Source organism: Larus michahellis, chromosome 2 (assembly GCF_964199755.1).
Source record: "Larus michahellis chromosome 2, bLarMic1.1, whole genome shotgun sequence".
Taxonomy (NCBI): domain Eukaryota; kingdom Metazoa; phylum Chordata; class Aves; order Charadriiformes; family Laridae; genus Larus; species Larus michahellis.
Genome location: NC_133897.1, coordinates 4,047,516 through 4,074,264, shown reverse-complemented (window position 1 = coordinate 4,074,264; position 26,749 = coordinate 4,047,516). Strand labels below are relative to the sequence as shown.

The 26,749-nt window shown below is 52.0% G+C and overlaps 2 protein-coding genes across 6 annotated transcripts in view; both read right to left on the bottom strand.

The window, feature by feature from the left end:
* Positions 1-2,438: 2,438 nt before the first annotated feature.
* On the bottom strand, positions 2,439-19,627 carry HHATL (hedgehog acyltransferase like). Of its 3 annotated transcripts, none has more exons than XM_074573955.1 (12): positions 19,326-19,627; positions 17,347-17,493; positions 16,761-16,828; positions 16,267-16,380; positions 15,905-16,099; positions 14,855-15,064; positions 10,700-10,871; positions 8,868-9,012; positions 8,217-8,252; positions 7,300-7,501; positions 5,716-5,857; positions 2,439-4,456 (listed from the first exon to the last, which is right to left on the bottom strand). In XM_074573955.1, the coding sequence occupies exons 2-12, from the start codon at positions 17,450-17,452 to the stop codon at positions 4,335-4,337; spliced, it is 1,512 nt and encodes a 503-aa protein (XP_074430056.1). In that variant the 5' UTR covers positions 17,453-17,493; positions 19,326-19,627; the 3' UTR covers positions 2,439-4,334. The 3 variants fall into 3 exon arrangements, with proteins under 3 accessions (XP_074430056.1, XP_074430057.1, XP_074430058.1); XM_074573956.1 differs by lacking the exon at positions 19,326-19,627 and adding an exon at positions 17,967-18,082; XM_074573957.1 differs by lacking the exon at positions 16,267-16,380 and having other exon boundaries at positions 19,326-19,462.
* A 3,370-nt stretch (positions 19,628-22,997) lies between these two features.
* The window catches only part of CCDC13 (coiled-coil domain containing 13), a 34,784-nt gene continuing 31,032 nt past the window's right edge, over positions 22,998-26,749 (bottom strand). For all 3 annotated transcript variants that reach the window (XM_074573949.1, XM_074573950.1, XM_074573953.1), the window contains one exon: positions 22,998-26,381. In XM_074573949.1, coding sequence (XP_074430050.1) covers positions 26,222-26,381 — 160 coding nt within the window. In that variant the 3' untranslated portion in view covers positions 22,998-26,221. The remainder of the gene's footprint in view (positions 26,382-26,749) is intronic.

Below are 26,749 nucleotides of genomic sequence, written 5' to 3'. Positions count from 1 at the left end.
TGGGGGGAGACAGGTATCTCTGGGACCTGGTTCACTGCACCTGAGTTAGACACTTGCCTGAGCCAAGAGGACTCCGGCCATGTCCATCTGCCTCCAATTCGCTCTAGAGAGAGTTTAAATCATGAATTCAGACTACACACCCTTAACTATTCCCGGTGCCTCCCAGCACCAGCAGTTCTGGGATGTTGTCCTCATGATGGCTTGTGGCAACATCCACACATGTGATCCCCTGCCTTTTGTTTCCACCATTTTTTGCTATCAGTGGAATAAAGCAGCATCCATCCCAAGCCCTACCATCAAAACAGGTGTAGATGGCATGTATGGCCCATGCTGGACATGCAGGCTGTGGTCTGTGTTAACCCTGTCCTCAGATGGTCTGTAAACCTCCCTGCCTCCTAAGCACAGACGCATTCAGCTCAGATAAGGCTGATTCCCCCCCAGACAAGTTTCTGCCACATCCTGGTGGGACAGAAGGTTGATGTGGTGGACCCAAGCCCTCTGAGCAGCTCTGTGTTGTGGGGCTGCTCACACAGTGCTAATGGGGAGACCCAGGGGTGCTCTCAGAGCCACCACACACCTCCCCTGAACCCTCCTAGCACCAGGCATGAAAAGCCAGCAGTGTTTTATGCAGCTTAGTTCCACAAGCTTCAGATCCTCTCACCCACCGAGTATTTGGTGTTCAGATTTTTTTCCTTCTTACACTTTAGGTGACACGTTTCCAGTCCAGGTCTCAAGCACTGTGTTTCTTTCTCACTTGTGTGTTTACTCTTTCCTTATTTCTGGTTTTCATTTGTTCACACTGGTTGGTCATTGCCATGGTATAATCTATTTATGCACAGGGAAGTCATTAGGATTTTCTGGGGACTTGGTCTGCGCCTTGCTGCCCTGGAAAGTCAAGGCCATATCTGATTGCTATGGGAGACCTTTCTCTGATGGTAGCAGTGGAATTTGAGGCAGGCATCAATTCGGAGCCCTCTGCAACCATTTATCTCTTGTAGAGGTTTTGATCGCAGTAGAATCATCCCATCTGTCTTCCATTTGCTGGGTCCAATGCGTCACCATGAAGGTAAGCTGGTCTCCAAGCAAGTGCCAGCCAAACCCAGAGGGATTTAGCATCTAAAAGCAGATGAGATGTCATGTGTAGATGTGATAAGGGTGAGCAGTGATCATAGCCACCATTCGGTTTATCTCTGTGAACACATGAATGGGTGAATCAGCTCTCCCCAGAATACTCACCCAAGAGCACTGACTGCTGTACAACAGACAACACAGCCCTGGATGAGGTGGGTTGTTCTGAGATAGCCCTCAGCTAACTGGCCCCAGGTCTAACGGGACTACAGCTAGTGATTTCCAACGACCAATGGACTAAGTCAGTTATTAGGTGTGTCTCTGAGTGGGCAATAGTTCCGCCGCGACATGGGAGTGGGTGAGGATACATGGAAAGCATCCTAAGGGGATGCGCTGCAGCAGAACCACTCCCTCCCATACAAAATTTTAGAACAGGAAAGGTGAATGCAGGAATTACAGCCATGTCAGGCTGAACAAGAAAGCGTCCAGTGTAGGACTATTAATTTGGATTTGCAGTTGCAATAAAAAATTGCTTTTCTTAGCTTCTCAGGCAAGTTTTACTAACAGGCAGGCAATAATCAGCTCAGAGGACATATTCTTCTCCAGGAGAGAGATGAGCAGTTGATAAATCCTGCTCCACAGAGGCATATGCTCAGGCTAAGGGTCTCCCGCACAATGCTTAACACTGAACATGGTTGAGATCACACCACTTGGGTGCTCCTAGCACACCAGACTCCCGGGGTTTCTAACAGCAGTGATAAATGAGGGGATAACTTCAGGCCAAGGGGGGCAAAGCCCATGAACTCTCTCTCTAAAGAGTCCCTCACTCGGTGTCTAAGATTAGCTCCTTCTGGCAGCTCCACTAGATGCAGCTGCTGGGTAAATTTAGACCCTTAGTGAATGGGTTATTTTCTCTCCTGGAATATCCAAGTCAGGAGGACAGTGCAGAGTCACTGGGCTATGCCATGTGAGTCACCCACTTCAACGCCGGGAGGTGGGTGACTCTGTTTGTCCTCCTGCACAGCCAGGGACCTGAGCTAAGCCACCATCAGAGACAGAGCCCTTGGTCTCAGCAGCTCAAGGTGTCTTGAGCTGTGTGAGGACACCCATGTGGAGGACAAGAGCTGAATTGTACACTGGGAGGAAGCACATCATGTCATAGCTGTTTTGGTGGTAAAGAGTAAATCTGAAATAATGGAGATGCCAAGACAGATCTACCAAAGGTCCAGCAGCAGATCTGTGTTAAAAAGCCACGTGCCTGGTAGGTAAAGGGGTTTTGGGGATGTGATTAAAGATGCCACCACGGCACAACAGATGCCGCTACTTTCAACATTTTGGGTCATGCTCCCAGAAATAAAAACTACATGGATGAAAGTTTGATGGCAGGAGGCTCATGATATTTCACCAGCAAAAACGTAGAGTCCAAATAAAGGTGAATATGAATCAAGCTGCAGCCAAACCTCCTGTCTGTTGAAGCCGCTAAAGTGTGTTTTTATCAAACTCAACAGTGTTTTATCTTGTGTCACAATTAGGGGTGGGAGATGAGGACTTGCAAACAGATCCTTGTGTCTCTCAACTCTGAGAGAGGGGTTGTCACCTGAATTACAGCAGCGTAACAGGTGCCACAGATTCCCAACATTTATTTACTACATAAATAAACAACATTTATCAGGGACTTCACAAATTACTTTGGCAGAGCTGAAAGCTGGCTAGGAACCAATCCTCGTTCATCCACAGGGAAGCCAGAATACACCAGCACCAAGCTTCTCAATCCACGTTACAAAGTGGTCCAGATTCTGCCCTCACCAAACATGAAGAGAACACAGACATAAGGCCACTGAAAGTTCCTCTAAAATGTAAGAAGAGCTGTTTTTCAATTATTAACCCACCTTTTCCCCAAGGCACCGTGTTTCACACATGTACATTTTTTCAATGCACTCTATGCAGTGTCCCAAAGTCGGCTTCTCCAAGGAGTCTATCAGGGGCTTCTGCTCCGCCACCAAGTCCCAGACCACTGCCCTTCATTCAGAGTCTTTCTCCTTTGATTGTACATATGTGTGTGTGCTCATTCAGCCATGCTGTCATGGGCTTAGGCTGTGTGCACAGAAGTCAGTTGAGTAAAGGGTTGGACAGCTAGAGGTAAGCAAGAGTTGGCTAAAGCATCTTCTGTTCCTCAGCCATGGGCAGGAATGTGAGTTTAAACCATCACCCATGGTGTGTAAAAAATGCAAATGGGATTGTGTTTGAGTCCCAGGACACATATCACAGCACGACAGTCATGGTGGCCACACCAGTCTCAGACCCAGCAGTGGAAGGACCTTTGGGCCTGGGGACCAAGCAGTTGTGAGCCGTGTGTTGTGTTTCTTCGGCATGCCCAGTCCTCAGGTGACCTGTACACAATGCATGACGGCTGTGAAGCAGGTATAGCTCCTGCACTCTCATTGACTATGCCTGATGTTGGCACTAAACCATTTTTTCCAAGACATCTAGCACTGAAGGGACCTGTTTTGCAGAGATCGTAGCAGCTCTCACTCTGCACTGCTGACAGTGGTGAGGAGATAATTACCCTTCAACGTGCCGTTCCTGGTCTTCCTTCCCTTTGCTATAAAGACTGTACTACTTATTTATTAACCTCTTGGTGCGTATAGATCGTGCGGAGCCATTTCACAGTCCTTGCTGCACAACCATGGATGCTGTTCAGTGACAGTGGATGCTGACCATTTCTTGTAATGAAAGAAACATGGGATGCTTGGGCTGGAGTTGACCTGGAGATGGCCTGCTCAGAGCAGGCTCAGCTCCAGCTAATCCATTTCTCATAGCTGTGTGTTTCTAGTCCACCCTAAAACCTCCAGCCGCAGGACTTGGAGAGTCTCCTCTGGGAGACATGGGCTACAGGTCCTGCGGGAGAGCTGAGTGCTGGTGGACCAAGTGTTATGGGAAGCAGGGAGTGAAATCCCTAGGCCTGCACAATGTCAGAGGGTCAGAAAAATGATGGGGATGGCTCTTGCAGGCATTAAAGAAAAGTCCTGGGAGCCTACCTCAGCAGTCTGCCACTCATGGAGAGCCTGAGAAACGCCCACTTTGTCTTATAGAAAAATCTTTCCTGCAGCAAGGGGGTGACCTGCGCCTTCCAGGTGACTTCTACATGGGTGAGCTACATCAGTCCAATTTTCAGGAGTGCTTGGAGAGCCCCTGCCAGTGGCTAGCCTGGCAGCAGTGGCTGGAGGGCAGAGGAGGCTTTGGGACAAGCCCACCGATGCCTCCGTCTACTCCACCTTTGCTTTGTCACACGTCTCCTCCTTGATGGCCAGGATGCGCTCACGCTCTTTGATCAGCTGCACTCCGCAGTATGTGACAAACCAGATGGACAAGGTGCTGACAGGGAAACCTAGAAGATGGAAGGAGACATAGTCATCTTGGTGTAGCTGTTTGCCTAACAGGGCCAGCTCTTCTCCACTACTGCTGCCTCTCAGCAGTGGGTTTGGGATGTCCCACGAGTTCATGATAGCCAATAACATTTTCCATTGTGGATGCAGCCTTACAGCTTCACTGAGAGAAGAGAGAAATTCCCAGGAACAGACTTTAGATGAAGCAGTGCCTGAGTCCACCAAGGCATCATGGGTCACTATTCATGTAGTAACATGCTGGAGTGGCTTTGAGCACTCCCTTACCTCCAAAACTCCTTCTACCCCTCAAGATCAGACTTGGTGGTTGACTTTCTGCCCGTTCAACCTGCCCATGTCCATCATTGTTCAGCACTGTGACCTTCTGGAAGCTTTGTGCCCCATTGATGCTGAGGATCAACCCCAGCTTTGTCCTGTACCTAGTGGGGACACAGTGTGCACCCAGGAAACATGTTTTTTTGTCACCTAAGTAAGTGACTGAGAACAGGGAGCTCTCCCTCCACTTTGGAAAGGTCTGATGGCATTTGTTACCACGAGTCTGGTATCCACAGCAGAGGGGAGACACAGGCTTTGTACCTGCTAAAACAGGACCTCTGAAATGAATAATGCTACCAGCAAAAGCCAGCTAGGTCAGCGGGCAGGCACTTCTGGCACACTAAGCCCAGAGCGTCACATTATCCATTTCCTACGCCAGCCCTGTCCCAGAGAGGGCTGGAGGATGCAGGCTCCCAATGGCTATTTATACCCTGGGCTGCTCAAGAAGACTTCAAAATAGTGCCACCATCTACCAATTAGAAATGTACGGATAAGACCGTAGCAGAAGGATTTGTACCTGTCACTTTCAGGTTGACACAGGAGTAATTACTAAAGCAAAAGGAGATGAGATAGGACAAGTAAATCCCTTTCTCCAGCAAGGGGACCATTTCACAGCCCACCTCGGGGGGTGAATGTGACCTTGGTGTTGCTGTGAGGAGTTGAAATCACGGTGTCAGGCTATGCTAGGAGCTGTACAAACACACCTGGAAGGCAGCTCATACCCAGAGATCTCACACGAGAAGAATGGGAGCTAAGAAACAGCTACCTGCACCTTTTGAACAATAATGAAGCACATTGGGAGCAGTCACGTAACAAGCCAATGGCCAGGACACCAAGAGGACTTGGAAGTCCCAGTCCTCAGCTCCCCTACCAATGTCCACCCATCAAGACAAAGGTGCCTTGATGGGGAAGGCTGATAGCATCTTACCTGTCAGAAGGAGTCTCTTGGTGACCAGCAGTGCAAATTCCAGGCTATTGAGGGCTAGGATGTTGTAGAGGACAATGGCCCAGAAATTTGCCGCCCCGAAAACTGCCCTAATCCGCCGAGACATGGCTGGTGACATTTTGGCCTGTGAAGGGGAGAGGAGCACAGAGTGAGGAAAAATGGGACTGTAAGGAAAGGGGATGCACTGGTCCAACTCCAGTCAAACTCCAGCTGGGATTGCAGAGGGGTAGGCAAAAATTAGAGCAGCCTTTCCTGTCTCTGGGATGAAGAAACATAAGGAGAAGGTAAAACTTCTGCTCTGCTGCTGGACTTGAATGCATTTGGGATTCCAGAATGGTGTTTCAAGGTCCCATGGGTAGGGGCAAGATGTTATACATGGTTTCATGCCAATTGTAATGGCTGAGTATTGCTTTCTTCATCTGTTGCCTTGGGTAAGCCATTCCTCAAGGCACATAAATGCTGTTGTACACCAGGATTATTATTAGCCCTGTGTGCAAATCACTCACAGCTCCTGGTAGAAATTGTTTCATAGGAATTAAAAAAAAAAAAAAAAAAAAAAAAAGAGAGCGAGCTGAAAATACTGACAGCAGCAGAGTGAAATTGTCGCTGGCACATAATCCTCAGGAGCAGCTGTGTGAGAGGAACAGGGAAGAGGTTTATAGCAATTTTCAAAGAGCACAGTGAGTCCCCAGACCACTTAGTGCTGAGAAGTGCGGTGCTGCAAGGAAAGAGATTTCACTGCCCGGGAGTGCTATAATCTGATTAGAAGTTCAACGAGGGGATTGCTCTCCAAAGTTTTTATTCGAAAGGGATCTTTACCGAACTGGTATTGGACCTCCAGATTTTAGGTTGGGCAAAGCAAATAAGCAGCAGATGATTGTTTCCAGGATGGAGTTTCCTAAGTTTTTCTTCAAGCTTGTCCCTGAGGCACCTTGGTCCCAGAGACAGGGCACTAAGCTTTGGAGTGGTTGGAAAAGAATTCATTCTAGTACCTAAACATTTGCTTTTATCAGAAATCAGATCAAAACCACTCAGAATGCCAAGATGTTTTGCAGAACAAGAACAAATGATTTCCATATGGAAATGTATAAACATTTCCCCATGGACAGAGCTCAGATTTCCTGTCCATCTGTGCTACTTCAGTTCCTCATTGGGGCAGCAGTCTTTATGCTCTTGGACCTTTGGTTTCCCTTTGAAAGCTCCACACCCAGCCTAAATTTCCCATGAAGCATCATAAGGGCTGGTGGGAATTTGCTCTGGATGGGTGACACCATGCCTAAAATGAAGGGATACAGAGCACCAGGACTGTTCTTCCCTTGCACAGCTGAGGACTTAATCACAAGGATGCTAAAGGCCACAGGAGAGACCTTCAGGACTCCAGGCAGGAGGCCTAGACACGGAGTTGCGTGGCATCATCAGGGATGCTGCTCTTCAGTCTCAGCTGAAAACGGATCTGGATTGTACAAACAAGTTTGAGCTCCCTACAGCCATGGATGTTTTGCAGCAGCAGAGGTTGGCCCCAGACCCCCTGATCTTCCCGCATCCGCTTGCAGCCCATCTCCTCACCTCCAGTTTGGCAAAGGGCTCCAGCTGGAAGAACTTCTGCACCCAGAGCTCAAAGTTGAGGCCAAAGCAGTTGAAGACAGACCAGATGTAAACGATCTCACAGGGACCCAGCCACAGGGTGGTGACGGCAAAGGTGGCGATGGTGGCCACGAGCTCCTTCATGATGTTGTCATGGTTCTCTCCAATGTGGTCATACACATACCTAACAGGCAAGGAAAGGGTTTGGTTCTCCCCTTAGTCAAGGAGAGCCCTCTGGAGTCCCTCCTCCCATGCTCGTCCACCAGGAAGGATGTTTTGGCTGACACGTTCTAGCAATAAACTGATTTTTGCTACAGTCCAGCTATATGTGGCTTGTTTTCCTCACAAACCTAAGCATAAAATGCTACCCTTTCCCCCTCTTGCAGGTAAAGGGTTGATAAAATGCGGGGATCCACAGAGTTGCAGGCTATCTCAGACTCGCTGGTGCACAGGATTTCAGCACAGAGGTGCCACCACCTTCAGTACAGGTTTCCTGGTGCACACACACGGCCGAAGAGAGGCAAAGGGCTGAGGGAGATGTAGATGGGGCTCAGGCCACTTTTGTTACCCACGATATGGGAGACCTGGGCTCAATTCCCCTTTCCTCCTAGTGCAATATGAACCTGACTCTTCCTCCCTCGAGGGAACACTAAACTCACCGGACTTAAAGGGTTTTCAGGGTTAGGACTCTCTTATTCTCAACTTTGGAGGGGGCTGTTGCACTTTGTGAGGATTAATTAAACGGTCTTAGGGATAAACAGACTAAATCTGACTTCATGCCATAGTGGGATTCACGCAGAAGAGAGGACACCTCAGCTTTGGGGTGAACAGCATTTAATGCTTCATTGCTATGGGATGAAAGAGAAGACCCTGAACCAGACTGTTGATTAGACACTTACTTGCACAGCCAGTCATTAATCCCTCTGTCAAAATGCCTAAAACGCAGATGGTAAAAAGCACGTTAAAACACGCAGTGTAATGACACCCTTCCACGCAGTAGTCAGCCATAGAAGGTGCCTGGTCCCCTGGTGAGGTACTTGAACCTTGTTCACAGCAGTTCTCCATGCTCCTTTCTTGAACAGGTCCCACCACTGCTGTGGTTGTAACCGATCATATCCATTGCTTCCTGCCCAATAATATTTCCCTGGGCTATGGCCAGGTCTAGACTATAGGTTCAGTATAGATTGATCAATCTGGGTAGTCTCCAACTTCAGGCCAGCTGCTCAGAATCATAGGATGGGTAGAGTTGGAAAGGACCGTAAAGAACATCTAGTTCCAACTCCCTGCCATGGGCAGGGACACCTCCCACTAGACCAGGTCACTCAAAGCCCCATCCAACCTGGCCTTGAACACTTCCAGAGATGGAACATCCACAATTTCCCTGGGAAACCTGTTCCCGTGTCTCACCACTCTCAGAGAAAAGAATTTCTTGCCGATATCAGAATATCTTCCTAATATCAGAAGCACAGCCCAGACCTCCTCCCCTCCATGCACATTTCATTCCTGTCAAACATGCCGTCTCTCTTCATCGATGCATGTGGGATACTCACGTTTCTGCAAAGACGTAAAGCATGGTGATGCATTTCGGGGGCTGGGGTGGGTCCAAGTGGTCCAGTCTGGCAATGGTGTTGATGACCCCAAACATGACAGCAGCTTTCACCCAGTCGTACACCAAGTTGGAGTAGGCCAAGCCAGCTGGAGCAAAAATAAGAGTCAAACACGTGAAGAGGAGGCATGGGGATGTTCGGGGGACATCATGTCCCATGGGAGCATGTAGCCTATTGCAACAAACATAACATCAAGAGGACAGTCTAATGCTGTTTTGGACCCCCAAAGCTTTTAAAACTAAGTAACTTTTTAAGAAGCTTGAACCAAAGGACAGTATCTTCTTGTGCTATTTGGGACCAAACTTTTTTTTGGTCTTGGTAGTCCAAGAAACTCATATAGAACTCATTTCTTCCAGCAGAAGATCTTTCCTCCCCTCTAAGGCTTGTTAACAAACTCATTACAGTTCTCAACTTTGACCTCTGAGGTTTTATTGACACCTTCCTCGAAATACACCCCGTCCCAGCTCCTTGTGGCCATAGATGTAACATTGATGCTACAGCAGAGCCAGGGCCAGAACCTCTGTCTTGGAGATATGTCTGACACTGCAATAACAAACACTAAAGATTTCAAATTCCTATGCAAACAGAAGCTAAAATCTTGGTGGGATTCAGCTCACAGATTAAGGGCCACACAGTGCCCCGATGCCTGAGCTCCCACCATGGACAAGGCAGATGAGGTCAATACAGTCAGCAGAGCCTGCAGAGGAGCTCAGCTCCCTCTGGAGTAACACATATGCTTGGTCAGTCCACCCAGGTCTCTTAGGACACCCTAAGTCAATGCTAGTGCCATTCTAGCTGCATTAGGACTTTCTCCTGGTCTCCAGCTGCCACTTTGGAGAGACATGGGGTTTCTCCAGCCCCTGTTTGCCCTGTGCCAGCCGCATTTGGATGTATGTCAGATACCCTACAGCATTTCAAATGTTGGCATCAGATGTGTATTTGGCCAGTTGAAATCCTCCATCCAGCTGCCAGCTGGATGCCAGCGCTGCTACCACTACTCATTCCTTTCCAACCTAGACAATTCTATGATTCCAAGAGTTTGTGTTCCGGAGGTCCCTAGTCCAGCCCTGCTCAGAGCGCAGTCAGTGTCAAATGGAGATCAGGTTGCTCTGGACCTTGTCCATTTAAGCATTGAATATCTCTATTTTTTTGAGAATCTATAACCCCTCCGGGGCCCTCTTTCAATGTTTGACCAGTCTAAGAAAAAATAATCCTTACATGCAATCGGACTTCGTCTTGCAGCACCTTGTTCATTGCATCCTGCTTCTTCCCTGACGACCTCCAAGAAGAGTCCACCTTCTCTACAACCCTCCTTTAGGCAGTTGAAGACAGCAGCTACAACTCCCCCGAGCTGCTGTCTGTACAACCTACACCCTGTGGCCATTTCAGTGGCTCACAACCACCCATAACAGGTGGCCACCTGTGAAAGTAGCTGAGACACCAGATTTGCCTCCTGCAACAGCATGGGGCTGATTTTTGGAGGTTCTGAGCTCCATTCCAGTCCAGACAAAGGCAATGGGAACAGCTTTGTGCTCAGTCTCTTAAACCCCAAGCCAAACAATTTATTCCAGGACCCTATGATCGTGTCAAACCAATGCCATCTGACAGACCCCAGCTCCGTTGCACCGTGGTTGGGAAGAAGGGGGGCTTTACCCAAACCTGTCCAACACAGGCATTGATGAAGACTCTCAATGGAGATGGATGGAGATCTGAATCACTCACCACTGCCTTGAAGCCGAGTACAGGTATGAGTGTGTCCAAGCATAGCAACTCACCCAAGGACCAGTCTGAGAGGCGGTTCATGAACTTGAGGTCAGAAGGAAGGGTGAGGATGTAGAAGAAGTGGAAGAAGATGTCCACAGCAATGATGGCCCCCACGTGGAAGAAAGCATGGACCCGGATATTCCTCATCTCGTCATCTTTGCGTCTCAGCTCTCGGGTGCTCACCTGCCACAAGGAGATGGCAAACCAGGAAAGGGCTAAGCTGATAGACAGGATGGGCACCATGCTCTTTCATCTGGACAAATGGTCAAGGTCCAAATGGGGACTCAATGCTCTCCTTTAGAAATCACACCATGGACTACGTTACCCAAATCTCCCTTGATTAAGGAAGACCCAAGGGACTAGCTCAGGTGAACACATCCCCAAGGAGCAGGACATCCCACAGGATCCACAATGACCCACAGCATCCCTCCAAGACCCCCGCCTCAGTGCTGAGCATGACAGCCACGTGCCTCCTGGATCACCACCCTAGCAAAGGCTGTTGCCATCACTGGGGTTTCAGTAGAGCAGGCACATGGTGTGACACAGCAACGACAGGTCTGGCTGTACCTAAGGGACCCTAGGTGGGGTGAAAGCCATACCAACCAGGGAGCTTGGTTTTATGCTCTTTATGCAGGGACGTGTTCACAAAGTCAGCTTTGCTTAAGTATGGCCCCTTGCACAGGTCACTAACAGGGAGCAAACGCCCACACCCGTCACATCTACAGGATGCCACAGCCTGTAGGGAAGGACATCTGCATGCCCAGGGGAGGCTGGGAGCAGGGCTGGAATCCCACATGACAGCTCTGCCAGGACCAAATGCGTATTTTTGGCCAGGGTCATTTGGGAGGAGGAGGAGGGTGACTGATGGTGTCTGGAGCTTCTGCTGCAGACATCTGCTGTAAACGAAAGGGAGAGCTACTTGAGGGACCATCCTGAATTGGTTGGGACCTGATCAATGTGGTCTTCCTCTCTGCTGTGTCTTTTACAGGGGCTGGGCTTTGCCTCCAGGAGCTGTCATGTCTCTGGCCATTGTAACATAAAAATCATCAGAGCAAGCTTTCAGATTACACTGGGCAGACTGATGTCCTCGCTTCCCCGCATCGCCGTAAAAATTGCTGCTGTATTCAAAAGCCTCTTATGTTTATTACTTTCCCTTTATTCCCTGTGAGAGTTGGGAAGCTCTCCCAACATAATCCGCAGGATGCCGTACCAGCCCCGTCGTCAAATCCAGATGATTCCTGAGAATTAAAGCCTTTGGTAGATTTTTTTTCGTGTCTGTTATATGCCAAGTGCTTTACAGATACAGAGAGGCCCCTGGACCCTCAGCTGGAGGAGAAGCCGAGGGAGGATGGGCTCTGGCATGGAGACATGTGAGAGGACATGGGCCCTCCGTTCCCTGCCTATTCTCATGTCTGTGCATGGTGGCAGCACTCTGCCACCATCCTTTTGATATCAGGGCTGGGTTCCCCACATTTCCAGCTCTACAGAAGTGAATTAGTTCCCCTAATCCTAGTAAGGAAGAGGTTTTTCAGCTGGAATAGGGCTGGCCAAGCCCTGGTACAGATGAGTACCCACCACACATGGGGGTGCAAGGACCCCACCAGGACTTAGCACCAACAGGAGCCAAAGAGACAGATCCATTCCCTCACTGGGCCATACACCCCACCCTGGGGAAGACACTCTGTCTGCCTGCGCCCATAATTGCTGTCAGGCAATTAGGAATTCACCTCTGCAATTAGCTGCAGCTCCAGCAGTGCAGGGGGGCATCTAGCCAGGAGATGGCAGTGGTGGCCAGGCCAAGACAGGACCCCTGGCCGGGGGATGGGAAAGGGGTTGGGGACTTACTCCTTGTGCCTGTAGGGTGAGTGTTTTAAGCAGCAGAGGGGGGAATTGCTCATTAAGTGGCTATAAACACCATGGTTTGGGGCTGTGCAAAAGAAATAGGACCCTCCAGATCAAGCCTTGTGGGGGTGGTGGGGTTTCAGGTCTTGGGGACACCAGCAGTTTAATGCCCTGATTTATAGATACCTGTCTGCAGCATTAGAAGAAGCCAGGGCTGCCCATCTCATAGGAAAGACTGGTGGAAACCAGGGAAGGAAGAGGACCATGAGGTGAGGAGGACAGCCCAGGACACTGCACCTCCTCCAGAGGTGCTTAGACAATGGAGCTGCTGGAGCTATGCTCGCCTGGACTTCAGCCCGGCAGATAAGACAACTGGAAAGATGAAGCTTTAGGGTGAAACGTTTCTTCCGGCAGCCTGGGGAGAAGGGCCCAGCTGGAGCCTGTCTGCTGAGAACAGGCTGCTGGTGGACTCAATGCACCATGAACATCCATCCCTCACGGAGGACACCAGAGCTGACCTTACATTCTTCAGGGTCAAATGCTATAAAAGTCCTTTTCAATAGATGCTGCAAGACTCAAGGGATCTCAATCCTGCACGCTCATCCTTTCAGCCTGCAGCATGAGGTTGTTGATGTCCCCGGTGAATGAACTAGCAGGGAGTAAAACTTGCATCAGGGTTCATTCTGCCCACTGGAGGAAACAAGGCCAGTGCAGACCCTTTCTTAGACAACCACTACCAGCCCAGCATTGGAGAGAAGATGCTGAGCTGGGCGTGTCTTTGGTCTTTTCCTCACCAGGGAGGCTTTTGCTGCTTTCCCCTGCCCTGGGCCAGTTTTTCTTCTGAATTTACAAATGTTTTTCCAAAAATTCTTTCGTCCGGACGTCGAGTCCAAAATATCAGTGTAGCTTTTCTTCTTTAAAAGGAAACAAAAGGGTGGTGGCAATCCTTCTCACCACCAATGCTGACCAAGCAAGAGGTCCATCCCTTAGCAAGCAGTACCAGTTTGCTTTGATGACCAAGGTTGATCACTGGTGTAAAAGGGTGTTCACGGAATCACGGAATTTTCAGAGTTGGAAGGGACCTCTAGAGATCATCTAGTCCAACTCCCCTGCTAAAGCAGGATTGCCCAGAGCACTTTACTCAGGACTGCATCCAGGTGGATCTTGAAAGTCTCCAGAGAAGGGGACTCCACAACCTCCCCGGGCAGCCTGTTCCAGTGCTCTGCCACCCTCACCGTAAAGATGTTTTTCCTCATGTTTGATCGGAACTTCCTATGTTCCGGCTTGTACCTGTTACCCCTCGTCCTGTAAGTGGGAACCACCGAAAAGAGTCTGGTTCCATCTTCCTTAAACCCACCCTTTAGATATTTGTAAACATTAATAATGTCCCCCCCTCAGCCTTCTCTTCTCCAGGCTAAAGAGTCCCAGCTCTCTCAGCCTTTCCTCATAAGGGAGATGCTCCAATCCCTCAGTCATCTTTGTTGCCCTACGCTGGAGGTGGGAAAGAGTGAGAAGGGAGAGAGCACTGCCATTTTGCTTCATCTTTGAACGTGGAAGAGTCCCAGAGGTCAGCCGGCTCCAGCCTAGGCTTCTGCTGATGTTTTCCAGTGCTGTTTGGAGTCTGCTTTTCAAAAAGTCCCCTTGGTTGTGTGCGATACAGGCAAAGACTTGGAGCACCAAGGTATTTCATGGGGAGCAGAGGAAGCCCTCTCGTTGCTGAAACACAGCCTTCCACCCAATCTTACTGATTTCTAGAGAAATAACAATCTTCAGACACACAGACCATCCCTGGAAATTTGTGGACCAAAACCAAACCAGCTGGATGGAAATGTGGGTCATCCCTTGCTGTCATGGCCACCAGCACGCAGAGGTCCCATGGATGGGCACCACATGTCTGGCTCTCACCGTGGCCTCCCGGCACCACTCAGTGGGGGCAGCATGGAGCTGCTGGGGTGGACAGCATAAGGAAACCGAGACACTGAGCAGTGTGGGTGCCCAGTGAGCAAAACGTGTGCTGAACCCTCCCTTCCTCATCCCAGCATGATGTTTTCACCACAGCAATGTCTTCCCTTCTGAACTGATGAGTGAAAATGGCCAAAAACCCCAAAGGGAAGGTTAAAACCCCATCAATTTATGCCCCTCACCACAAAAATCACAGCACCATTGTGCAGCCCAGACTATGGCCACAGACTCTAGGTGACCACAAGAAGCTCTACAAACATTTGCACCTTCACCTTGCAAATGCTGGGGTTTTGTAGGCATTAAACCCAAGCAAGTAGATGCAGGGAGAGGTCCTCCTCCAGCCCGGCCTCAGGAACACTCACCTGGGCATGGAACTGGTCAAACGTCATGACAGGCCCAAAGAAGAAGAACGGGAGGTAGAAGTTGTACTTGAGGAGGTCGAAGATGGAGTAGATGCCCTCTTTTCTTTCAGAGCTCTCCAGTGCAAAGCTCATGCAGCGCATGATGGTGAAGCTGCTTCCTCCGTAGAAGAGGACATCTTGAAGATCAAAAGCTCCCGTTACAAACCCACTCTGGATAAGAAACGAAAAGTTACCACCAGGAACACAGTGTCACTTCTGTGCTCCCTCGCTTTGTGGAGAACATCGCTCGTGGGGCAGCAGGCAAAGCCTCTAATTATGTTCTGACATCAATTGTCCCTAATGAGCTTTGCTGTTGGAAAGAGAAAACTGGGGCCCAATTTCCCAGCTGGTTCCTGCATCCTGGAGGAGCCTGGAAGTGGTAGATCCTCTTGGCCGTATCTTTGCCAAGCAGCTGAGGAGCATGCAGGCTTTGGTCTGGGGTGGGAATGTCACCCTGTCGCAGGGACATAACCCTCCCCAGGAGGTGAAGGAAAGTCACCACAAGCCTGATGGAGGGGGGGGAAGACGTTTCAGGAGGTAAGCAGCAGGCAAGGACAGGCAGCCCTGTCCTTCAGAGGGACTGAGTAGCTTTATAAGGTCCTTCCTGGGCTTCTCTCCACCCACCAGTGAGAGAAAGTCTTAACTGGGCAGAGACCTAGGAGACAGGCATGGGCATCACTGAACCCATTCCAGTTCTGTGTTACAGATGGGGAAACTGAGGCACGGGGCAAGAACACATTTCACCTCGCTGACAAGCTGTTGCCTGAGCAATAAGGAGGACTCAGGTGTCCTGAGCTCTGGTCCAGCATGAAACCACCAAAACACTTCATATCCCCTGTGGGATTATTCCTAAATTTGGCAGACTCTCAAACCCTGCGGAGCTCTGACATAGCCAGGAGAAGTGTCCAGGGTTTGGAGGTGCCCCAGGAGCCTTCCCTAGAGGCAAACCCAAGGAGAGGGACACAAGTGGGCTGGAAATGAGGCAGACGGGTGGTCCAAGACAGCACCTACCTGCCAGGAGCTGAAGGGCTCCACCTTGAAGGAGGCGAGACAGCAAAGGCCGGCCACATAGCAGAGCCACTTCTGCTTGGCCAGCGCAACGGAGTAGAGAACAAGGCAGTGGGAGAGGATGATCATCAGGTAGACGAGCCCCATGCTGCCCAGCACGGCGAAGACCCCGTACAACATGTACACCACAGCCCGGTGCTGCGAGAAGAGAGCAGCCCCAACCGATGGTCAGCTTGCTGAAAGCCCCAACCCTGCTCCCCCTACCCTAGAACATCTCCCCATCCTAGGGCATCCCTCAAGCCCCCTCCACAGCTCCCAGGTCACCCTGGTGCTTTCAAATCCATCTCACCACACCCCTGGCTCACCTGCGGCACCGTCATGGAGCAGATCTTGCCGAAGAGGACATGTCCCGAGAGGGCGAAGATGATGACGTTCCTGAACGAGGTGAACCACATCACCCACTCGAAATCGGCCACGTCCTGCGGGAGCAGCACCGGGCGCCTTACTGCCCCCAGCCCTCGTACCCCTGTCCCAACACCCATCTGGAGGGGGAACCACACAACTTTCAAAGCCTTTTCTTCCCATTTTTCCACCCAAGGGTTCCCGAGCATTTTAACTTGGCCATAAAAACCCCAGGAGAGATGTGCAGAGGTTGCTCGTCTCGGTGCACACAAAGCAGAGCATCCACGGCGCTGCAGGGCAGATATTTTCCCCGACTAGTTCTTTAGAGAGAAAAATAGGAGTCACGTGGACTTTGCAAAAGTGTGTCAGCAGCAGAAAAACCAGCTCTGCTTCTCCAGTGGTCAGCACCGACCATGTCACCAGCAGCTAGAAAAGACTGAGTCCTTCCTCCGCTTACCATCTTCCTGCCGAAGTAGTGCCAGCCCGGCTTTATGCCATCCCGAAAGGCCTTTCTGTTCACGCTGTCTGCAAAAGAAACGGAGTTTTGGGGAGAAAAACCAGCTCTGGGAAATGGGGACCAGGTTGCAGCAAGGCAGGGAGCCTTCCTCACCCCATCAGGGCTCAAACACCCCGTCCCCAAAGCGGACAACCATAGGAACCTCAACTATTCCGGCGTGACTTTCCAGCAATGCAGTACCTCTTCCCAGGGACCCTTGGCCGATCCCATGAAATTTTCAGTTTTTGGGGCTTCCAGACAAAAAATCTGGCAACCAACCCTATGTAGGCAGGGTGGTTGACTGTTTTGGGCACTGGCTGGAGAGCTGTGACATTCCACAGCCTCTTGCCCTGAGCCGTGGAAATGGGGACAAGGGGACAACTGGGCAAAAAGTCCTTTTTGACCCTTGCAAAGGATTCCCAAGCTGTTCTCTGCAAAAATTAAAGCCAGGGATCTGCTGCTGGTATCAACAGGTCTAAAAGCAGCCACGTTACATCCATCCCCCTTCCCAGGGTCCCCTCCGGGGGGATGAGATGGGGAGCGTTACCTCGGGATGCTTCGAAGATCCCGCTGCCGCTGTACACCACGGCGCACGTCACGGCGAGAGCATAAAACCCCAGTTCGTAGCTGGGGAGCATCGTTTTGACCCCCATAGTGGCACGTTACCACCCCAGCCGGTGCGGGGGTTCCAGACCTGGGAAAGGGAAGGAGGAGAGGGGAAGAAAACCAGGGGAGAGAACTCACCCGCCCTCCCACCCCTCAAACACCCGAAATTGCTGCTGGTCCTCAGCAGCTCTGCTTTGTGGGCTTCCTTGGAGGCTGGTAGCTGAAGGAAGGAGAAGATGGTGTCACCTCGGGACGAACCCTGGGACACAACTCAGGTGCAGGGAGCCAGGCTGCTGAGAAGTCCTGCTGCAAAACCCACCCAGGACCCAGGATTCAGGGGGCAGCTCAACCCAGGTGGTCCTGGTAAAGAGCTCTTCCCAGAAAGCTGTGTCCATCCCAACGTTCAGAGATGCTCCGTGACACCAGCTGCCCAGGATGGGGTGTCTGTGATATCCCCCTTGATTCCTAATGGGATCCTCGGAGGGGATCCAGGATAGAGCACGAAGATGCCCGTGGTGGAGGGAACATGATGGGATGTCCCTGCCCTGGGCTGCTGCTCACCTTCTCCTAGGATTTTGCCCAAATTCGAGCCCTGGGGGACGGGGGGCTCCTCCCCGTGGTCCCCAATTGCTCCCAGCCACGAAGATCCGGCCCCCGCCCGCACGGCTGAGCCCCCCCGCCCAGCGGCATACTGCAGGGCTCGGGGGATGCTCACGTTCAACCTTCTAATTAGCCCTGGGCTAATTACTCCCGCTCAGGCTAATTAACCCCGGCGCGACGTGCCTTTCAGCCCGCCCCGAGCTCTGCAGCCTCTCGACTGTGTCCGGCAGCTGCTAAAAACGCAGTTCAGGGCTGGAGCGGGCGGTGTGCGGTGTGCGGTGTGCGGTGTGCGGTGTGCGGTGTGCGGTGTGCGGTGTGCGGGGGACGGGGACGGGGACGGGGACGGGGCATCCTCCTCCAGCACTGCCACCCACTCCCGAACGTCCCCCGCGGGTGGGGAGGACGCCACGGGTCGTGGCGGGGGGGTGTGGGGGGGACGGGAGCAGCCCCTGCGACGCCGCCCGGAGCTTTGAAGGGAATTAACGGAGCGAAACTCTGCTTTTAGGCAGCCCCAAAAGGCGACCCGGGCACCTTTTCCTTTCGCATCTGCACCGCCAAGCTTGTGCCCCGGCCGCTTGTTTCGTTTCTATTTTTTATTAATTTCTTTTTTTTTTTTTTTTTTAGTGGTCACTGAATTCTTTTTATGAGCTGGGGGGAGTGGCGGGGGGGGGGGGGGTCGTTGGCAGCGATGCGGGGTGACACCATCTTCCCCAGAGCTGGAGAAAACCCTTTTTCCCAGCGGGAAGGACCCTTCTCCCGGGCTGGGACCCCCGGGGGGTGCGGGGGGTCTCTCCTCCCCGGCGGGGGGGGGGGGTCGCTCCCGGTGCGGGGCCGCTGCGGGCGGGCGCGCTGCCACCTCCCTGCGGTCCCCTGCGGCGGGAGGTGGCTTTAAAGAGCTTTTTTTTAATCCTCTCCACGCTTTTCAAGGCTTTTTTTTTGGGGGGGTGGGGGGAGGCAATGCCACCCCTCAAATGAGCCGGAGGGAGGCGGGTAACGGCCCCCGGAGACCCTGCGGTGCTGGAGGGGGACCCCCTCGGATAATTTTAACTCCTGATCGCTCCCGCACTGTCATATCAGGTGCATGGGGGGGGGTCCCCAGCACAGCATCCATTTCTCTCCCCCCCCCAGCTCCGAGCAGCAGCGGGGCAGCAGCATCCTCATCCCGCCCCCGCCTCTCTGCACCCCCGGCCGGGCGGTGGGAGCAGGCGGAGGTGACAAAAAGCCCTGGAGTTGCGGGAATAGCCTGTCACCGCCCCCGGCGTGTCGCCCCTTCCCCTTCCGTCCCCCCCAATCAGCCCCACATCGCTCCCCACTACTGACCTTGAGCCCCGGGGGCCGCGGGTGGAGGTGGGCGAGGGTGCGGGGGTCCAGCGTCCGGCACCGCGACGAGGTAGGGGGGTGTGGGGGTGTTGGGGGGAAATTAGAGGGGGGGGGGAAAAAGAGATGGAAGGTTTTGGGGGGCCGTTGGCTTTGCCCTACAGCATCTCTCAGCCAGGCTGGGATGGGGGTGGGGGAAACCGGGTGTATTTTGGGGCTGTCGTCCCCCACCTTGCCCCTGGAGGAAGTTTGGCCGGGAGTGGAGCGGAGCGGAGCGGGAGGTATTTTTATTTTAGAGCAGCTCTGCGGAGGGGGGCTGGTTCAGGAGCTGTCTGTCACGGCAGCTGCCGGAGAGGACCTGTGCTGGCTGCCAAAGCTCACCCCGGGCCAGGGAACACGGCCCGGGGGTGGCCACGGGAGTCCCCGGGATACGGCAGCCCCCACGCAGGGACCGGCTCCCTCCCAGGGGTGTTTCTGTCCCCCCCACTTTGAGCCCTGAAAGGGAGAAGGCAGCCCCCCCATCACCTTGCGCAGAAGGGGAGGCAGTTGTCATTGCATGAGGTCAGGGAAACTGAGGCACGGAGCTAAAAGGTGCAATTCCTCCCCGTGTCGGGCAGTATTTAAATCGACGTGGCACTTGGAGGTTGCAACATCTCTACAAACCATCCTCGGGGGCTTCTTCTCAGTTTTCGGCATCTGCAACCAAAACAGGGGGTGGGAAGGGGCTGGGTTGGGTCGTGGTCTCTGTTATTATGGGGTGTACAAATACAGGTTGGCCAAGAAGAAGTCAAGACAGCGTCAGGCCCGTCTCCATGGCCTGCACCGAGGTCATTCTACCAAACCCCGATGAGATCTGGGGAGAGCTCAGGCCGGGGCCGACATTCCCGAGCATCTCCTGGGCTGCCTGGAGGGTCGGGGAAGAGAAACATGGCAGATGACCCCAGATTTTATCAGTACCTCCGTGTGTTTGTCTGCTTTGGGATGAAACAAGTCATGTTCTGGGTTCTGGAGGGAGGATCTCCAGGATGGGCACCCCCCAAGGTCAGCACTGACCACGAATAAAAAGCCTTTTTAGCAGCATTTTTAACTTGGTGTGTACAGAGAGAGGCTCTCCATAGAGAGCCGTGGTGACGGCCGCGCGGCCAGCATTTTTAACGCCTAATGAGCCACTTTAATTTGCAGCAGCCAGGGCAAGATTTGGCTGCTGCCCCTCGGGTGCCCCGGAGCCCCAGCCTTCGTCCTGCTGCTGCAGCTGGATCCCTGCCCAGGGACTTCGGCTCTCCAGACCTTGGCATAATTGCCTGGGCACTTAGAGGCAAAGTAATTAAGAGATCGGTGCCGATAAGCGCAGCGATGCAATTCATCATGCCCCGCGAGCCTGTGGAGGCCATGGCCATACATCAAGGAGCCTCAGCAGGAGGGGAAATCGTGTCCGTCCCTCCCGGCAGCAGGTGCAGATGGACATACCTGGTCTAGCAGGAGGCTCCCTGCCCACGGCAGGGGGGTTGGGACAAGATGATATTTAAGGTCCCTTCCAACCCAAACCATTCTGCGATGATTCAATGATGATGATGACGTCGGCTCGCTGTGGTGGCGGGCTGGTGGTGGGCTGGAAAGCAATGAGCAAAGGGGCACCGGGGGACCAACAGGTCCCCATCACCCGCTTTGGCTCCCAAACCCACTGATTCCCTATCCTGCTCCGTGCAGGAACCAAAACCAGCCCCAAAATCCTTCTGTCTGAGCGTTGGCTGCGTTGGAGGCACAACGGGCCCCGCTGTGTGTCCGTGGGGCTGGAGGCCATGGGGATCTTGCTTTCAGGGATGCTGGAGGGGTCCTGGAGGGCAGGAGGGTCCCGGCCCCATCGTGCTGCTCTCTCTGGGCATTGGCATCCGAAGAGTTTTGGGCCAAAGATAGATTTTTTTATTTTCTTTCTTTTTTTTTTTAATTTTATCCCGAGTAATTTGCGATCGCACTGGATTGAGAGCGCAACATAGGCGGAGGGCTGTGCCGCGGATTTTCGTGAGGCTCTCGGAACTGTGGTGATAAAAATCATTTAGCTTTAATTTATAGATCTTATTAAAATAATAATAAAAAAAACCAACCCGCTCTTGATTTCCAATATAATAAGATTTATCTTTAATGTGACCAGCGCACCTTCTTCGGCACAGGGGACACCCCTGTGTTTTATTGCCCCAGCGCTGCTGCTTTATGGAGAAGGGCCGTTCGTGTCTTCCAGCTGACTTTAACGATAGGGTTTTTTCCAAACATTTGGCGGGTGGCTGGAAGTTGTGACACATGAGCTGAGGCCAGGCCGCTCTTTAGTGTCCAAGAGTGTGGGAAGGCGGTGGGGTTCAATGGAAGGCTCTCAGCTCCGTCCCAAGGAGGCACGGCACAAATTGGAGATGTTTGATGGGGACACCGAAGGAACCTCCTCCTGGCCGGCTGTTCCTGCCTTACGCTGCTCTCTCCCTGCTGCTGGAGCAGCTCTTTATGGGATGAAGTGGGAGAGGGTTACAATAACCCACCTGGGTTGTTTTATACTGCTTTAGGTTGCCCCATCAGGTTCCCTATGCGAACGTGTCGCTGGGAACACGCCAACCCCATCAGGACCTCAGCAGGCACCCTACTGACAGCAGGATGGCTCAGAAGAGGGAGATGTGTGCCCTCATGCATCCATTCGTCCATCCATCCATCCATGGTCACCCCCAGGACACCTCTCAGTGCCCCCAGAATGGCCCTGCCTGTCCCCCATGGCACACACCAACCCCTTCAAAGGTCCCAGGACCTCCTGCTCCCCTGGGGAAGGACTCTGAAGAAGGCTCCCACCACCTTGCAGGGACAACCCAGCCTCAGGTCAATGCCTACTGCCTTCACCTCCTTTCCTCACAATCCCCTCCCCTTCCCGAGAAAATGCCCCGATGAGGTCGATGGCACTGTGGGATGACCCCCCCCCTCTCCTCTTGCTGCCGCGTTGTGCCCCACAGATAACTATTCGCGCTGACGAACGAGCTGCTCTAAAGCCCAGGGTTTCACCCCCTGCCTGCAGCCGGGTTTCGGAGCTGTAAGCGGAGACGCGTGGGGATTGAGGTGGCATTTGTCGAGCGAGGCCACCCTGTCCCGCGGGAGCAGCCGGCTGGGAGCTGGGCCGGGAGGAGAGAGGATGAGGGGAGAAACTCAATACCCCTCTTGGCTTCGTCGTGGCTTAATTTAGAGCACGGGGGCTCTGCTGGAGGTTTTTTCCATTTAAAGCAGAACCTCATTCCTTTTGTCATGCACGGGCCGGCTTGCAGGGCAGTAGCAGCTGCCGGAGGGGTTGGCAAAGAAGTTTCCAACTTAGTTCCCCCTTGCTACCAGCTTCCTCCCCACTTCCCCCACGGGAAGGACTGGAATCCGTCTCCTCCTCATCTCCCTCCTGCTTTGGAGCCTCCGTGGAGGGCACAAACCACCCGCAGCCCCAATCTACGGCTCTAAATTGGAGCTCTGACCTGCTGGCTGATCCTCTGCCACTTGGCCGAGCGGAGCCCAGGGCAGGGAGAGCTCGCCGGTGTCGATGCCGTCTATATTTAACCATGTTAATGCAACTTAATTCACATTAGGGCCAGTTTGGGAAGCTGCACCCTTGAGACGCCTGCTCTTCGCAGGTAGACGCCTCGAAACAGGCCAAAGGGAAAACGATGACAATTGATCAAAGGTCATTTATTCCCAGCGGTTCAGTTGTGCTTTTAAAATCAGCTGCATCCGTCAGGGACTTTCTGGCTGCTTCGCCCAGCTCCAGGGCAGGAGACAACCTTTGGCTCAGCCCAAGTGATCGGAGGACTCGTTTTCTTATCATACATTAGCTCAAAGCTGGCTGAATCCTACCGAGGAGTGCCCATATCCTCAAATAATTGCAGCAAAATTAACCTGATGTGGTTTTTTGCAGCTTAACTGTATCCACCAGGCTGTGCCAGCGGCGCCGAGCGTTGTCACCACTCGCCTGTCACCACCATTCGCTACAATGAGAGACTGAAAAAACCCAGAGCTTATCAAAAAGCGGCCTGTGACAGGACTCAACGCTGGATGAAGGCTGTCCTAGCGAGGCCATGCTGGGTGCTCACGCCGCTTCTTATCCAGCGAGGGACGGCATAACGATGACCGGCTGCAAACCGAGGCCAGAGAAATTCAAATGAGAATCGAAGGACGGGATTTTAACGGGCTGGTAATTATCCACAAGGACAAACTTCCAAGGAAGGCAGGGGCTTGTGGAGTTTTCAGATCAGGCCCAGCTGAATCCATCCCTAAAAGAAATGTTGTATCTCAAAGAACACATCAAGCGTCCTGGAGAGATTCTGCGGCTGAGGACCAGGGGGATGGGGTTTTTGCAGGCAGTGAGAACAATATTTTCATGGGGTTTTTTTGTCCGAGTTGGGGGACATGGGGCTGCTGCTTCCAAGATCTGTCAGGGTTTCTTACATTCAGCAACAAAACGACACGCGCTGCAAGAAAAACCGTGTCCCTGCTGCAAGAGCCAGCACAGGGAGAATTCGAGGAAGTCCAGAGGAATTTCAAAACTAGCGTTTCCAAACTATTCAAAACTACTATTTCCAAACTAAGGTGAAAACTGAGAACTGGACAATTTGGCCTGTGTTCAGCGCCCCCCCCTCACCGTTCTGTGACAGGAGACAGAGAGCACATTTCCACCATAAACAGTTACTTACAGGCATCGGCTCTCTAAATAAACTATTTTACTGTTGTCTTAGTTCTTTTGTCAAGGGGTCTGGTGTGCTCTGTGTGTGTTTGTGCAGAAAAAAAAAAAAAAAGAGAAAATGCTTCTGTACAACCCCAAAACAAGCACATGCTATAAGGAACGAGTGCTGCAGCACTTGAGGTCTGCACCATGTGCTCGCGAGCCGTACGTGTTCTGTACCGCGCAGCGCTCCCAGTTTCGTATCTGCATTTCACGGGTTGATTCCCAGCCGCTCCAGGAAGAATTTTGCTGGGGAGCAGCGTGATCCTCGCTGCTCCGTCACGGGACAGGAGACCAACACTGCCCGCCTATTAGAAAGGCCGGCAGATATCCTCTCCGCTACTTCTGTGAAAATATTAATTGATTCACACTTGTGTGTAAGCGAAATCAGAATCTCCAGCTGCAAGCTACCGGCCTGAATTTAGCAGCCAGCGCATAGCAAAATCCCCGCACCTCTGCCCCAGCTCAGGCAGCTTTTCAAAGGGATCCATGCTCTGCTGCAGGTCCTTAAAATGTGTCGGAGGTGGGCTGATTTCTTCTCCTTGGTCTGCTCCCTCTATCCCGTGCTACGTCGTCATCAGGATGGAGTTGAGCAGCAACAAACGGCAGCTCACTGCGATGAGATTGTGTTCGTCTCTCAATCCAGGATTTGTGAGTCGTAGGGAGGAGAGGATTGCGGGTTGCCAGATGCCTTTTCCGCTGATGTTACCGGCATCTTGAGCAGGAGGAATACAGCGATGAACCGTTTTGGTCCTGATTTTTGCGAGAGAGACCTGACAGCTTTGCTGAGCTATGGGCCACCGCTGGGGGAGTGGAGTGCTCTTAAGTACAGGAAGGGTTAACTCTCAGGTGCTGAGCTTCTCCTCAGGGACCTCCTCCACCAGGAACTCCATGAACTGTTTGAAGAGAGACATCTCCAAACCTAGGCAGGGCAGGAAAAAAGACAGGGACGACACCACCCTCACTGCATCCGGAGTAACTCCCCGCTCTGCTCGCTTTTTCGCTCATCTCAGCGCAAGTGGAGTCGGGACGCGATGCCCGGGCTGGGGAAGGGAGCCGCAGTTTGCCCCTCCACAAATCCACTTTGCGCTGGCGGTGGCTGGGGTTAAAGTCTCACAAACTCCACACTCACAAAAAGAGGCTGACAAAGCAAAGCAGAAAAAGAAGAGCTTTCAAGACTTTCAACCGAGAAACAAAGCGGCTCTATACAAAAATGACGAGCTCTCCATTTGCTTGTAACCCCCAAGGCCAGCTCGCTGCTGGCAGGCTGCATGTTAATGCCTTATTAGCTTGCGCTTGGTGTTCTCACCACGCTGCAGGAGAAACGGACAGAGACACAAGGGGTTTTTCAGCATCTCCGAAAGTCCCAGCACCACTGCAGGGAGGACCTGCCTGCGTTTTGTCAGCATTTAACAAGACCTGCCTGACGGATGAACGCAGAGACCCAGGAATAGGGAATTCATAACCCGGATGGCAAGTTTCGCATGGAATGAGCTGAATTTAAGGTAGGGCTGACTGATTGCAGGGGTTATCCGCACAGTCTACCTTTTCAGTGGCAGCTCCGCTGAGCTTCACAAAACTCTGCCGCAAATACGTTCAAGTGAAAAAACAGGTTGGAATGGTGAGGGGAGCCACCCCCCCCCCCAAAGTTCACTTGCAGATATTCACAGGCCAGGCTAATCCTCTCCCTCAACACTTAAGTACTACAGAAAGCCTGAGACAGACAGGTATCAGTGCGCTGACGAAAACAGAACTCGGTTTGCTCCTGGCACGGCTTTGGAAGGGGGCTGGCATGACTTCTATATAGCAAATTCCTTCATGAGGTGACAAAGGCAGCAGCGTATTGAATATCGAGCCCTCTTGAGGAAAGCGTTGTTAAAACTAGGGAGGTTTTGCCCCAAATCACACTGCAGCATTGCAGCTTCCTAAACTGCACCAACCTACGGCATGTGCAGTCTGAGAGCCAGCTGCTTGCTAACTCTTACAATTTGCTGACACGCAAAACCTTCGCTTTTTTCGTATTTCATCTCCAGTTCTCATCCTCTTCTGCAAACGCTAAAGAAATGACATGAGCCGAGGCTGCAAAACTACACTGCCGCTGCATTTCAATTCACGGGCACGATGCCTGGGCTCTCTCCCTGTTTTGCAGTCCAAAGGACTCCCAACATCTTTCTTAACTCTTCTCTTGTTTCTGCTGCCGAATGGCCTGTAAAAAGACATCCTTCACTTGATCCATTGTGTCTTGATACAGTTTAAAATCTTCCTCTTTCTTTCTCACAGTCATCTCCAAAGCGGCCTTCAGAGCTTCATTCTCATCCAGCTGGATCACAAGCCTATGAGGAAACAAAAGGAAAACTTTCATGTGAGCTGCGGAGCTTCAAAGCAAATTAGAACAGAGCTTCAGCTCTGGGGAAGAAAACACTGAAACACATGCTCGCTGGTAATCTTACGACAGGCGTGAGAAAGAGCAGACTTAACACTTGTTCCTTCTGTCTTTGAGGCCGAAAAGAGTATTAGATGACCACGATACTTTTGAGATCTGTTTTGTTCAAGATTATAATTTTATTTTCACTAATAAGCTAGCAATCAACGCAGAAGGAAAGAAAAAGAAAAATAAGGTGTCATCCTTGCACGTGTTTTGTGTTGCTTAACATTTGCATTAGCTTAACTATATAATTATTAGGAAATTTGTGTAAGAATG